This window comes from Bombus pascuorum, chromosome 2, assembly GCF_905332965.1.
Source record: "Bombus pascuorum chromosome 2, iyBomPasc1.1, whole genome shotgun sequence".
Lineage (NCBI taxonomy): Eukaryota > Metazoa > Arthropoda > Insecta > Hymenoptera > Apidae > Bombus > Bombus pascuorum.
The window spans coordinates 11,648,164-11,663,985 of record NC_083489.1 but is presented as its reverse complement, the minus strand read 5'-3'; the positions used below and the strand labels follow the sequence as shown (position 1 = coordinate 11,663,985).

The 15,822-nt window shown below is 39.7% G+C and overlaps 1 protein-coding gene across 3 annotated transcripts in view; it reads right to left on the bottom strand.

Annotated features, from left to right (window-relative positions):
- Positions 1 to 15,822, bottom strand: part of LOC132916499 (BTB/POZ domain-containing protein Tiwaz) — a 40,304-nt gene that overhangs the window by 3,919 nt on the left and 20,563 nt on the right. For 2 of the 3 annotated variants that reach the window (XM_060976560.1, XM_060976562.1), the window contains exons 2-3: positions 11,919 to 12,002; positions 11,124 to 11,339 (exon numbers count right to left, since the gene is read on the bottom strand). In XM_060976560.1, coding sequence (XP_060832543.1) covers positions 11,124 to 11,339; positions 11,919 to 11,947 — 245 coding nt within the window. In that variant the 5' untranslated portion in view covers positions 11,948 to 12,002. The remainder of the gene's footprint in view (positions 1 to 11,123; positions 11,340 to 11,918; positions 12,003 to 15,822) is intronic. The other variant, XM_060976563.1, reaches the window with a different exon arrangement.

Below are 15,822 nucleotides of genomic sequence, written 5' to 3'. Positions count from 1 at the left end.
CAATAGATTTTTCACTAAAGAATTTTTTAAATGAAGAAAATTCGCAATTGATATTATTCTAAAAGCTCTTGGATTCTATTGCATTGACGTCTTTAACCATTATATGTATCCGTCCATAATTTATTAATCTAATGATATTCCATTAAAAAGTTTGTATATTCGATATTTTGTTTCAACTAACTGTAACTTAACTCTTTGGGGTACAGAATTTTAATACAAAAAAAGACTCTAATTGCACAGACATTTTATTTAAAATTACGACCACTCCGGATGAGTTATGAACACGTACAGGCTGAATTAATACATGTTCTTTCCTGTGCACCTATTAAACGAGTGTTATTCATATCTGTGACAAAACGAAATCGGTTAACCGCTGTAAACCGCTGTGCTTTGAATTATCTTAATATTTCAAAGTAGAATGAAAAACATCCCACTGTGCATGTACGTCATAAGTACTGGAAAAAGATAGGCTGCTTTTTATACTACTATGGCCCAAAGAATTGAAAGCTAAATGTAAAGAGATAAATTCGTTCGACACCCACGTGAGTGGTCTGGATTCGAAAATCTGTTTGCTAAGTTGCCATGTTCCTTAATTTCTCGAATAAAACGATGTCGTTTGTAAGCTTGTTACACGCTTGCGGTATTTTGTTTTGTTCGTTTTTAAATCTCGCTGATCGACTGACTCGATAAATCCTCGAGCAATTTTACCGAAGGGGGTACGCTGCCGTTCGTACTCGGCGACATATAAATTATACTTTCGCATTGAAGAGGTCTCGTCGAGGCGAGGCAGGTGCCGATATTCCGGTCACCTGCCAAAATCGCTCCGAGTTATGTCGGTAGCGTTGCGACCAAGAGAGCCGCAGCTGTTCCGGGCTAACAATTTTTTTAACCGAGTCACCTCCCTTGGTTCGCTTTAATTGACGATCACCGACGCAGCCGGATCGATTAACGTCACCTCGTAAATGCACATTTTGTCATATATGCGGCTCGAATGTGCCGCTAACTAAAGGGTATCGGCGCGTTTGGTTATTATTTTATTGGATTAATGAAAACCTAATGGAAATTTTTGAAAGAAACGGCTCGTCGTTTATGTGAATGAAAAGCGGTGGTTTCAGTAAAAAGACTACGTCGAAATTGTCATTGTCGAGTCGGTCGTAAACTCGGATGCAACAGCGAGGCGTCTCTTTAACCCTGAAACACGATTCTGGGTACATCTTCCGCCATAACATTTACCATAAGCTTTGACCCGAATATCCGTATATCGATAAACGGCCAACACCTGCAACATTCTGCCAGAATTTGCATGTTACGAGTACTACGAAAATTTGTTCGATTGTTAAAAGAAAGTCCAATATCGACGAGAGTCGATAAAATTTACTCGAATCATCCGATCGACGCAATGAAGTCACAAAATAAAGCGGAGATACGATCGAAATTGGCGCGACTATTAAAATATTTTTCTGGGGGTTGCTTATTACGCGCGCGATTTCGATCGCTTAATCCCGTGGCAACCGGATCGATTATCAGCATCGCTCGGCTTCGAGTTTCATCTCTTTATTGCGGCTACTATGCCGGAGGTGAACAGACGTACAACCGCTATCATTTTCGTGAAAGCTGCTGGAACGAATGCCTTCTGGATCGGCCAGGATGGAGAAAGGTCGGACGCGGGATGAATCGGGATAACGGGATAACGTGGCTGGGTACGAACGGTTCGTTAAAAGAAAATAAAACGCGAACAAGGAAGAGAGATTAAGGAAATGAGTTCTGGTGATCTAGAGGCGTGACGATAACAGGAACACGCCAATGTATGTATATCGAAGAGGCATACGGATGCGGATGCGGATACGGATGCGATAGCTGCGGTCCAACCGTGCCACCTTTTGCGACTCAGATTTAGAAAGTGCCTGGTGACATTTTCTAACGCGTTGCATCGAGTGTCTGGAAATTTTATCCCAGTCAAATGATATAATAGTCAACTCGTATATTTTACAGCTGCGATGTATCGTTCATGAGAAAGTTTGTTGTTAGATCACTCGTGTTAATTGGCATGGTAATACCTTGTTTTCTTAGTAACTCGATTGAATTTGTTCGCGTGAACAATAATTCTTATGTGAGGAAATTCGAAGTACAGTTAATTCATATATATAATAGTATAATAGTACGTAAGTATATAAATAACGCGGCTAATTAAAAAGAAGCAGCTACTGTTCGATTTGAAAAAATAAAAGTCATCTTGAAAGTTGAAAGATACATCCACCTAGAAGAAACTGCTGTTCATCGTAAGTTCTCTAATTCGAAACAGATTGATCGTGGACTTATTCGTTTATTGAAGAAATTCACTCGAAGAGATGACTTGACCGTTTACGAAACTTTGTAAATTTATTACCTACTTTCCGAAAACTTACATTTATGAACCAGACAACTTGTTCGAGATCGAGAAATTACCATTAGAATAGACTTGTCGTGTTCCTCTTGCGTGCTTTTCAATTATATCTAATAATTAATTTCACAGTTTCTCGTGAAAATCAATCAAATTAATCGAGGACAATTTGCGCTAATTAATCAAAGGCAACAAACTCATTATCATCGTTCACCCATGCATTACGAAGAAGCCAGTCAATTTTAAATAACCCTGCGGTCTTCAGCTTTCTCAACTTTCGAATTTGTTTCAACCCCCACGCGTGATCGTGTCATCCGGTATCGAGAGAGGCATCGATGCGCTTTTCAATAGCAGAGGCGGTACGTTCTGCGTGCGCGGCCGAAGGTCGTCGTAATTTAGCATATAATAGACGAGTGCCCTGGAAAAAGGACGAGAGAGGGACACAGGAGGAAGAAGAGCGCGCTAAAGACGAAGGCCGCTGGGAGAACGAGCACGTTGAGCGAGATGAAGGAAAGAGAGGAGAAAGGTGGAAAGAGAAAGGGAGATAGAGATAGAAAGGGAACAAGAGCTGGAGAGCTCGGTTCTTCGTGTACCTCGATGGTGCGTTATGGCACAACGAGGGGGAAATACCGACGTAGGTATCCGGTGCCCCCTCAGGCCGGTTCCCATACCTTCCACGGCGATAACATATAATAACGACGGCCTGGTGGAGGCCCGTGGGCGATCTGACTTCAGCGGGGAAGAGAGAAAGAGAAAATACCGCGGGGTAGGTACGACGATAGCGTCGTATAGACGTGTATACGGGCCGAGAGACGATCCTCCGTCTCTTTTACTCTGCATCGCTCTGTCTCGTTCTTTTCGACGGCACCGCGAAAGTCGAGACCGAAGGATGAGAAGGTTGCTCGCCCGAGAAAATGAAAATTCTGTGAATCCTGGGTCGGAAATTCTCCGTTTCAAAAAGAAAAACATTATCGAATATTAGTTGCTCGTTGCCGCGCCACGAGTTTTATAGCGAACGTCTATCGTTTGTCAAAGAGGTAGAACCGAATGCAGCGTTTATTTACCTTCCGACTGCTGGTCGTAATTAGGTTGTAACGTAAGGGAGGGTATGTACTAGAAATTCTGCTGTGGTAGAATTGTTGCTTTTAGATTATTTTTTTAGAAACTGTAAGGTGTCGCACTTAGGTCTTTCGAGATTGGCGCGATTTTCGTATATTTTGAATATGTAAACTCTGCGAAACTCTGCAAAAGTTCACTGAAATATTATCGAGTATACCATTAAGGACATATAAGGTTCGGATGGTCGAGAAAGTTAAAGGACCTTCTTATTTGCGATGAAGTTTTATAGTATACGTAATGATCAAAATCGGTACTCTATCGGGGTCACGAGAGACAGCAGCGTCTGTCGTTATCACGAACCAAGGTAAAATCCAATTATGATTCAAACTTCTACTAAATTTTGCTTTGATGGAAAACAAAGATTCTTCTGTGCATCGTATGATATAAAACATACGATCGTTTCATAGACCAGAGTTCCTTCGTTTCCTTATTAAAACGTACAATGGACGATGCTGACGTAGCGAAAAGGAGGCCAGGCTGTAAGATGAACAAGATGACGAAGAAGAGAAGAAGAAACTAAGGTGAAGCTGATGGTGGTGGATAGGAGAGGCGAGGTTGGTGTTGAGAGGTGAAAAAAGCGAGAAAGTACGGACGAGGAACAAAAGGGGAAAGAAGGGCAGGATGTATGTGCCAGAAGGCCAAGAGCGCGTTGTTCGTGGGGATCCTGGCTTGGAAAGGGTGGGTGTGCGGGGGAGGAAACGGTACCAGGGGCGGAGGACGAGCGCCGTGATTACCTGGGGCGATTTCTTGGGCCCACCGACCGGCCGAGGTCCGATCCCGGGTCAGATCCGCTCGCTATGGGAAAACGCTAAACGATCGGCTCACATCACTCAGATTCCTGCTCTGCTTTTGGTATACACACACAGCTATAACCTTCTTATGTGCGTGTGTACGACGTGAACAACCGTGACTGACTTTATACCAGCGTGATTATGTAGATGCGTGAATACGCTGCTCAAATCGTGGCCCCTGAAGCTGTCTTGATCTACCTTTTCTTGATTACTTTCGCTGTGATATTCTGCTTGCGTCTGCGTGAATGTTTGGATAGCTGGAGCTACCGCTTTTGGCGTTCGTTTGATATTTTATGGTAAATTGCGAAGGAAAAAGGGATCTAATTTTAGGGGTTTGTAGTTGTTAGCTAAAACGACAGATACTTAAAGGATATTTAATCAACGTAAACCGCAAAAACAACTCATTCGATGTAAAATCTGTCTCCATAAGTGAGTAGTACTACTACTATTACTATTACTATTACTAGTACTATGTATGATTGAGTATTTTTCATTCCTCTCAATGAATATTGCAAGCCTCAAATCTTTTTTACAACAAATATTAAGTATCTGACTTTATAACAAGTTTGGAGTGTAATATATTTGTAAATAAAATAACAAAATCTATTAGTGTTTAAAATTTCAAGCGAACCAACGATCCGAAGATTCTACAATCTCTTTATTACAATTTTCTTCATCTAATCAAAATCTAAAGCCTCCTACATACCTCTCTTTTTTAATTCTTTTTCTTACCATCTATTTTATTTTTATTTTTTTTACCATCTATAAACGTTCTTTGTAATACTAGCACGCGATTCGCAAACTCTGCTTTTGTCGACAATCGTTTCTCATTCCTCTTTCGTAAATATATTTGTTTTTTTTTGTATCCGCTCCACGAACGAGAATTCACTTTTCTTTTGTTACAATCAATGGCTTATAAACTTGTTTTACATTCTTTGTTCCAGCGTGGAAAGTTAACAATAAGAGTCACTCGAGCTTGGTAATACTACACGGTTACAAGCTGGTACGAGAGGTGCATAAAATATATGCCGTCGTTCGGTGCATGCGAACGACAATGGACTCAAGAGTTCACATATGTGTGTATGTGTGCATGAACGAAACGTCTCGACCAATACAGGATCGCTTTGTCAGAGTTGGGCAAATTGCACGTGCTGGACTGAAGGGCGAGGAAACGAGGACTAGCTGGATCTCTATGGGATAGCCCGAGGGCCTTGCTAAGTCTTCAACAGGACTCTCCGGCCCGGCAGGATGATGGACGATGTTTTAGGGATTACGTGATACCGGAAGCGCAAACTAATGATCGGCGGTTACGTAATTTCTGAAAATATCTGACGGAAAATCATACTGGCCCCTTGGATTAGTTTTAGAATAGAACGACTTGAATACTTGGTTAATACGATGACGATGTTGAGTTCTGTTCAGAGTGGATAAATCCTTTGATTTTATGCTACTATTGATGTTTCATGGTTGAAGAATACATAAAATTTCCAAGTTTACAAGGCTTTCTATACTTACGTGACTGGATCGCTTTTACATGAACAGCATAGAAAAAATGAATACGATAAAATAAAAGACGAATATATAAGTAGTCTTTCGGTTGCGAAGTTGTATTCGACGGAGGAAATATTTAATTCATTGAACAATTCATTGAATTTATAAATTGATCGAACGATTATTCAAATGCATTTTAACAGGTACATTCTTTAATTTCAATGAACAGTTGAAAATATATGTATCCAGGAGACCTCCACGACTCCGGAGACTCTAAAGATCCTAAAAACGCGAAAGATGCTAGAGTCTGAAGATTTCTGAGACTCTAGAAATAATTGGAACGATCGACCAATTGAGAATGGGAGACCAATGACCTATAATAGATTTGGGAGGTTCCATAGTCACGAAAGATTCTGGATACCTAGAAGATTGTAGGAATTCTAGAAATCCTAAATGCTCCGTGGACCTTGACACTTCTACGGACTCTGAAGATTCAGAAAATCATGTGACCACAAAAATTCTGAATCGTAGAGATCACTACTGGAGGATTCTAAGGATCGCTAAAATCCAACAGGCGTCGCAACGTCTTCGTATCATTCCCATCGATTGATTTCTATCTCGATTCCGAATATTCTCCATACTAGAAATTTATCTGAAATCTTTTATAGAAATATGAGATTTTCCATTTTCAATTAAACGCTTCATAAATAAAGAGTCGATAGAAGATAAGAGCAATTCCACAGATTTAGTCTCTAATAATTCAATGCAATTCATTATAAATTTCTGAAGGTATTATCGTACACTCAAGAATTCCTAAATTGTTTCCGTAGACATTAAACATCGTATTATGATTAATATAAAGCTTCATTTGATATTTATGATGCCATCAAGAGGAGTAACTTTCTGTTGCAATATCCGACTATAATATGGAATTGTGTGTACATATAATCATTTTTTCCGTCTGTTTCAGTAAAGCTTGATTTAGGAACCATATTCAACGAGGCGAGGGTTTGCGAGTGGTTATCCCGTAACTTGCTCATGGTCGTAATCTTATCTATCCATCATCGCAATCATTATGGTTGCTGTCCATTGTCGTTCATTTCTCGAAGAGTGGCGTATAAATCCTTGTAGGTGTCTCAGGTTGGGAAACGACTATCTTCGATGCGATCTCCAGCGATTCCGTTATGTGTCGACGATAATTTACCTGGCGTAAATCAATTTTGCGAGTAACACAGGGGTACCGGATTATTTTTCATCGTTTCAATATCACTTCTGCGGGATTATTATCGTTAGGTATCTTTTCTTCCAATCAAATAGAGAATTTTTATTTTTCAAAAGGAGATATTTATCTTCGAAAGTAATATTCTTTGAACTTTCTTCTATGAGGGAAATTTCTCTGAAGATACGTACAGAACAAATTTTTTAATTTAAATGTACACGATGTTAATTTACAAGTTTGTAGTTTTTGTCAATTTTGTTCAAAAATTTTGTAATAGCTTGATTCGTATGATCTTTAACTATGTATTTTTCTTGCAAGTTAATGTCGACATAGCAGTCGCTCATTAAAATGTTTCAAGCGAGTCGCGTTGCAGCGTTGAATTAAATCGAGTTAGATGTTTTAAGCGCGATTTGCCCTGCGTTTAATGGGTGAAAGGTGTAACTTACTTATCATACAATGCGCTATGCATTGGAACGATCGCGACTTTTACTGCCTTTCGCTGTTGTGTTCTTCTTTTTTGCTTCGAGCGTATGTAAAATGCATACGATGGCTACACCAGGAAGTGAGTAACTTATATGTGCAAGACTAAAGAAAGGAGAATGATGCTTTCATTTCCTTCTTGTTAATTTTATTTCAATCAAACAACCTTTGTATTTTACTAAGTAGGTACATATTTGGAATTTTTATTCGCTATGAATAAAATTCATTCACAGGTATATTCATTATTCATTTAATCTATCTGAACTCGACGAAGGATAAATAATTCATATAATAGAAGTTCACTGATTTTCTTCCCACGTCCAAACAAACGAATTGTTCTAGCATGAGTTCAGCTAATCGATCTCCAACTAAAATTTCTTTCCGATACACGGCGATCTACTGTATTCGCTAAATATAATTAATAATTCGCTAATCATTTTTCTCAACATCGTATTTTCTATTAACCAGATCGTCTTTTAATTAGAAATTGCTATAATCACGATCATTGAAAGTAAATAAAAAAAAAAACCATATTTAGCTATGTGTAGCCGTGTCCAATTATGTTTTATAATCTTCCGAACTATAATACAAATTTAACACAGATGAAACAACACGTAAGAAAATAGGGGGCCGCTAAACGATGATATTATGTCTGATCAGTTCTCTTGTATATTTCTCCCCTTCCTCTCAAAATAAACAGTAAATAAATGCTTCATGCAATAATTTCCATAATTAGGCCGATACATTCCTTGCAGACAAATTGAGTCGAGCAAACTCTGCTCGTATAAAGTGGTAAAAGTACAAAATACCGATACAAGGTGTTTAAAGAATCAAAATAGAAGAAAAGAGTAACGTGTAACACGGTAGTAGAAATTCCTTTAACATATTTCCATCAGATCATTCTCACGAAAGACCTTGTCGCGCGATTCTGTCGCGTTCCTACTCTAATAGCGATACGATCGAGCGTACGGTAATCTGGCGATACTTTCGACAAAACAATAAGGTCGACGGCGTATAATGAAGGAGGAAGGTGCAATGGAGCGTGTCGAAGGAGATGGCGGAGAGGTTGCCAGGCGGTTTTCTACGATATATCCACGGGCTGATTGGCCTCACTTCTCCGGCTCTTTTCTCTCGATTCTTGTGCGTCACGTCGCGACACTTATCCTCGCCTGTCGTTTACCTTCGCTTCCAGCATTCCCACCGATTAAAATCCAAACGAACGATGCGAATCTGACCGCTGATCGATCGAAAACGAAGCCAAGCTACGTCTCGACGGTTCGATCAACCGCGAAACCAATCGCGACAGCAGTCAAATCCAGTTTTATCCGTTCGAATCTCGTCTCTTTGCTCTGCTCCTCTTATCTTCTATACTTCATTACCCGTGTTATCGCGTAATTGATACGAACTGGCGGCAAACGATCCATGTTGTTTAATCAATCGCGTTACGATGAGTCGAGTGATAAGGATTGTAATTCCAATTTAATAAAGATCACATGTTCTTACATGTTGCTGGATCGCTACCAAAAAATCGACATCCACGATTTTCCTCGTTGGACCGTTCCTCGCGAGGACCATATCTCATGAAATTAACAAACAAGACAGTTCGCTTAACGAGACCTTCTTATGAGCATTCGCAAGCTCATCGCGGTCAAAGAAGGAAAAATTGAGCGCCAGCGACTCGGTTAATGATTCCGTTAACGATAGTAGGCATTCGCTTGCCAATTAGAATTAACTTTGCCATGAATTCGCTCGGTTTCGCTGGATCCTACGCCGCGCGGACGACTTAATGATTCTCTTAACCCTAGCCGAGGCACCGGATATCCATCCACGTCCAGGTTAGTTAGCTTATGGACGGTGGATCGTAACGAGCATCGGCATGAATATCGTCGGATGAGCACGTAACTGTATCGCGGTGCCATTTTATGGTCTACCGTGTTACGCTACCATCCGAAAGGTAACCGCCGTGAGAGGAACTAAAGAAAGGCGCGATGCTCGGCTCAAATCGAAATTTATTAACGTCGAGTCCGATGAACTGGTGATTTATCATGTTGTCGATCGATGAGATCTGTTTGTGTACTCGTGCGTGTAGATTCAGCAGGTTGATACACTCAACGAAGTAAAGTTAATGGAAAGACGCCAAAGAGTTGTGTTGCACGTCCGTTATACTCAGGTATCTCGCGAAATTCAACATCGATGGAATTGTTTGATTTCTTAGGTGTTGGACTCGAGGAAGATTTTTGTAATCGAGGGATTGGGAGGATGGTTCGAAGAGATTAAAGTCTCTTCTCGGTACAAAGTGTGGTTGTGCTTTCACGTTACGTCTCTTTTATGCATAAAGTACACGGGTATACCGCAAATAGCCTTTGGACACTGTCGAGCATAGTAACGGTGTGCCTGATTGCGAGCGATATGTTCCCTGAGATATTGCCTGCTACGAACATCCTGGAGCGTTGTCGATGGTCACGTTTCCGCGATCCGGACATCACGCTCCCTTTCTACTCTCTCGCGGCGGAATTCTTCGGACTGTGGAAACGGTTTTCGCGCGGACGCGGAGCTTTGATGCAAAACGTTCGGTTTCCAAGGTTTATATATGTAGACAATTTATTCGCCAGTTTCATCCTAGCATTCGCAGTGATATTTCTAAATAGTTCAAAAGGATAAAAATTGAAATAGGATGCGGAAGATTTATTTTTGAAAAATTGCTCTCTCTAAGAACGATATTTTAAGATTATAGTTTCAAATACGATAGGGAAGATTTCACATTATCGAGACCTTAGTATCTCAAGCACAATATTTTATTCCCAGGCGATAAAAGCCCACCAAACACGGTGGATAAGGGATAACATGTTCTCGAGAGTTTGCTTATTTCATGTACAATATTTATTGCGAAATAATAAATTTCCAAATATGAAAGAGAAGGGCTAACTTATTTTCGATAGATCGTTAGTTTAAGTACGATCTTTTTTAGTTGGAAATGGTAAAAATTCCAAATAAGATGCGGAGCAACTAATCTACATACTTTCGAAAATTTTCTATCTCAAGCACAATATCATATATTGTAAAGATAAATTTCCAAACACGATGGAGAGGTACTAACCCATTTTCGAGATCTCGCTATCCTAAGCACGATATTTTAATGGCCAACGACATACAAGTGTCGATTTCAACTTTCCCGTCGGAATGCCGTCTCGATCGTTCGTAAAAATATCTATCTCGCATTCATTATCGCAGATTTCACTTTTCAGCGCGTAATATATTAGAACGACAGCAGCGTATCCGTTCGAGGATCGAGATCTACGAACTTTCCACGAAATTATTCTAGTCTTCATCCCTTTGCTTCACGCTTGACAGAACATTTCTCTGTATATCAAAGAACAATGATGTTTAAGCTTCTCGCGGTCCTCGAATTTCGCATATCTCAATCCCGTCTCAAACGAGAAAAATATTTTTAATATTTTAGGAAAATTTTGAACGACAGAATCTTCAAATCAAAATCTATCGAAATCGTCTCCTATGTTTCTCAAATTTCAGAATGTTTTTAACGACGGAGAAGTACGATTTAGTTAAGAAACGATCAGAAGAGCGCAGCTGTATATGTATTGTACCACTAGTCTCGCAAGGATCAAGTAGTGTATGCACTTACTTGGTGAGAGTTTCGAGCGAGGACGTGTATATCGTGCCACCTACGTCGATGTGTACTGGCGCCGTGTATCTGGAAGCGGCGGCCACGCAGGGTATTCCGGTCATCTTCTGGTTATAAGCTGGTGCAGCCGGTGTCGGTGGCGTCGGCGACGAAGAATTCGACATTGTGGGCGACGTGGCCGGCGAACTGCTTGGCGACAGCAATCTGAGAAAGATACTTTCGACATTAGCCACCATCAGGCCGTGTTCCTTCTACGAGGCTTCGAAGTTGTTGCCTCAATAATTTAGGAAAGGATAAGAGAGCATTTTGAAAAAATCGCTGTCTTACAATTTTTGAACATAAGGTATAGGATATTAATTACTCGTATTAAATTAACTTTAGTTTTAGTAGAATATGTAATGTTTTTAATGAATTTTCACAGTTGTTTCCTCTAACTTTTCAATCGTTTGCAACTAGCTTGTAGTTAATTGCTTGAATTTTTTGATATTTAGAGTTTATAGAATACGATATATTTTTAAAATGATTTCTTAAAGTTGCTTTTCTTCGATGTTCAATTATTTGCAACTACCTTGTAGTTAATTGATTTATTAATAGTTACCAAGAAGGAAGACATTATCGTTTCCATTGTAAAGATTTATGCGTTCGTGTAATTCTCGTTACATTCTACGACCGATTGTTAGATGTTACGTAAGATCGAAGAATTTCAATTGCACGGAGGCGTATCATTTTCTCGATGTTCCACGGTATATTACGCTTTGCTCTTTAAGAGTATAACTTGAACGCGGTTCTATTTACCTCATTTTAATTTGAGCGCTAGGGAACATATTGCGTTGTGCCAGCTCCGCCTTCGCCTCCTTTCCGTCGGCCTCACATTTCCGTCTGTAATTAAAAATTCACGTAACGTAATCTTGCACACTAATACATCTAGCATGCTAAAAAGAAATTTTATGTTACAAAAACCACGAGAGTAGTAAAATTTCTTTTCCTGGAATTATCAAATATTAGGTTGTGTAATAAGCTCATTCACGTTTCCTTAAAAGTGCGCAAGAAGTGTTATTACCTTCGTATGAAGTCTGTTTAATCAAGAAGTATTTATCTCATATCTCTATAAATATATCTTTCATCAGAAAACTAAATATGTGTATCTTAATATGCTTTAAATAATTTGTATAATATTTTCCGACATATGTATACACCAGTGAAGGGAGAACGAACTTATTACTCAACTCAGTACCAACGTTTTGTTTCAAAATCTTTTCAGACAGAATTCCGTATGTAGAAGCTCTAAAACAGTAGCCAACAAATCTCGTAGTAAATCGAAAAAACGAATTCCAAAACGCGACATAAACAAACGGTAACACGTTTCAGCCAGCTTTCTCCGGCGAGGTATCAGCGTTTTCTTCTTCTTTTCTACCCTACTATGTGCTCTCGCTTATCTCTCGTTCTAAATTCCGACCGATTGGCTTTCCATCGTACGAATCCAGAAACTATCGAGGATAATGTGACTTTTCCCGAAATCGGCAATAGTTGCTGCGGCGACTATGTTTTAAAACGCGTGCCATATCTACGAACGATGAAGATTTTTGTTATGTTTTTGATTAGTTGGAGTATTTTAATATGAAATAGTGGAAAAGGATAAATCTGCGGGGTTTTATCGAAAGATACAAATAATGTACGCTATTTGAAACTTTTGAAATATTTAGGAGAATGATACAAATATATACTTAACTTCGAAACCAAATAAATACACACGTTTGCTAGTATATAGTACATTGACAGTAATAAATGGTAAACTTCCTCTCCTATAGAAGTTAAAAAATATAATTTATTACTATACCACAGACATGAATCCAAATATGTATATGCATATTTCTATGGACACTAAGAAAATAGAACCTAAATGCAGATACATTTCACCTTCTAAATATAATATCTACCAGGTATTTTGAAGATTTTCTACTAACAATCTCTACACTTTTGTTCGAGCAAATCTTCCATAAACGCACGTACAGTTGTATTCTACTTGTCATACGCATACACGTGCGATCGTGTCTGTGGTTTCCGATCATCTTTTTTCCCCGACGTTGAAACCGCGACGATGGACGCCGCCATTTAGAAGTCAAAACAGCGCTGCACACGCTGACATTAGCGCGGAACTTTCCCTCTAACGAGGTCGCGTGATTCCAAGCGGTACTCGACGCGGCTCGATTTAATTTATTGATCCTCGCGGTTGGTCGCTGACGACGATAACGCTGATCTAGCGGGTCATTGTTTTCGGTCTAGTCGTTGACCCGGAAAGCTTCGAAGCGTTTTTGAACGTTACCACACGCGCCACCGAGCCACTAGAACGATTTTCATATGTATTAATAAGGCAATTAACGGCGAAACAATATTTAACGAGCACCGTTGGCCGAGGGAAAACCAAACTCGCCATAGTCCGACGAATGAGAAAAGTGGAAGGGATGGTCGGTCTGGTCGGCGGTTTGCGAACAGAGAACCCTGACTCATTTCCAGCCTATGTACACACTGCGATCCTGCTTGCTTTGTTCTAAAGTTCTCCTCTGTTCGCCGCGCGAAATTCTTCCGGTTCGGATGACGATACGCGGACTCGTTGAGAATTCTGAGTACGACCAGATATATATTTAACAAAAAAATTAATAAATAGCAATCTTTCGACGAGTTTAGAAAAATGTTCTATTGTATTTATTCGGAGCATTTGTCAAATTTCGCTTCGTACTACTTAAAATTCTCTTTAGTCCGTATTTCAATGCAATACTATCGCTACTGTGGTGGTAGTGATAGATTAGTTAAGCGCCCTTTATTTTTATCTTTTGTGAAGAAATAGCTAGAGAATAAACGAGAGGAATAGGCTATAGAGATAGAGTTTATGTAGGTGGTAATGTAACGAGGGAAGGTTTACAAGGTACAACTTTTTCGTTGCTTCGAGAGTATGCAAGTGGATCATGGATTGTTCATTCAGTTCTAAGTTAATTTAGAAATATGTTTGGAGATGTTGGAAAGCGGGGAACAAGACACGAATGAATTTATGGGTGAAATCAACTTAACCGTTTAAGGTTGAGTGTTATCAGAAGTCGTAGGAGGAAATGGTAAATATATAGTTCACTGTTTCTGGATATCTGCCTGCGTCGTTACACAAGAAATATATCTATATGTATAACTGTGAATCTGTTGAAGTTAAAAAATATTTCGACGATCTTTTGGTGTTATTCTTCACATTAATTCTTTAGAAATGATAAAGTTCATGTTAATATTGTTTTACGCAATTTTTGTATTTAGTATTTTGTATTTAATATAAGTTAATGTTATCAGTTTTCATATACTTGTTTGTTTCTTTAACTTCTCACGCAGTTGAAGATTCTGGTATTTATCGTATACCCCGTGACTGATTGTGTTTCACTGACGTTCTTAAAATATGACTTCACGGTTAACAGGTAAGATTGATTTATCGTACTAAGGCCACATGCTGCAACGTATACAAATCCTTCTCCTCGATATTGGTTTGGTGTTTTAAGTTAAGTGAGTTAATCTTCAATCGGTATTTCCTTACAACGATGCAAATTTCAAGATAAATTAAAAAAAGAAAGCAGTTTTTGCAATATCGTCCCTTTTTCTAGCTTTTCGATCTATGGAGTCGATCAATGTGGTTTCTGAATGCCTCAAATGCGGTTGGCATACTACTGTGGTAACAGTCGTGCTTTAACTACTCGGACATACAAACGACAGACCGCAAAAGTCTAATTACTAATTACCAACGACGACACAAAACCCTTGCCACAAGGATGGCGCGAGCTTAAATCAACCGCAACATCACCCCGATGTAGTCGCTTGTGTTCGAGTCTCCGCGAGTTCCAGCTCGCCCTCGACGGCATAAATCATTACACGGGCTCTGTAACGTTAACCTCCGCCCGTATAAACACCAATAAATATGAGACTGTGTAACGTGGTGGGGGGGGGTATTAAAGAACCCTGGCCGAAGTACCATCAACCACGAAACTCGAGAAGCAAAGAAGGTTCTCGTCGTCGTGGCGATATTTATTTTCAGCCTGTGAGCCAGAGAGTTCCTGCGACGTCGATGGGGACGAAGGTAAGGCCAAGGGGACTGGTTTCTCTTTCCACCTCCTCCCCCACCTTTTTCCACCTCCTCCAACTCTTCGTCTTCGTCTTCTTCTTCTTTTCTCCGCGGTGTACCAGCATGCGCTGCGGCGCATCGCCGCAGGGACCACGTGAAACGCGATGCAGCGCGTTTTCTTCGTCGCTCCGAGTGGAAGTCGTCGAGCGATCCGCATCCTCTCGGCATAGTACACTGTTTGAAAACCGCTGTGTGACAGAGACAGGCTCGTATTTTCTTTTTCTTTAAGCTTCTAAGTCTGTAGAGATTCTTCGTTAGAATATTATTTACCTATAAAATTGCTTAAGTACAATAGTTTCGAAGTCTTTAAGGATCCTTCATTAGAGTATGTATTATTTATCTATCTAATTATTTAAGTCCTTAAGGATGACTCGATAGAATATTGTTTAACCGTTAGAATGATTTACAAGTAGGATAACGTGTAGATGAAAGATGTTTCTTTTTCTCCTCGCCATGCTGCAATTCGCCATCATCTTGAAACATTTCCTACTCAAGCATTTTTTAAGCTTAGGAAAAAGCTCGGATTATTGAATTATCGTTGTTCAACTA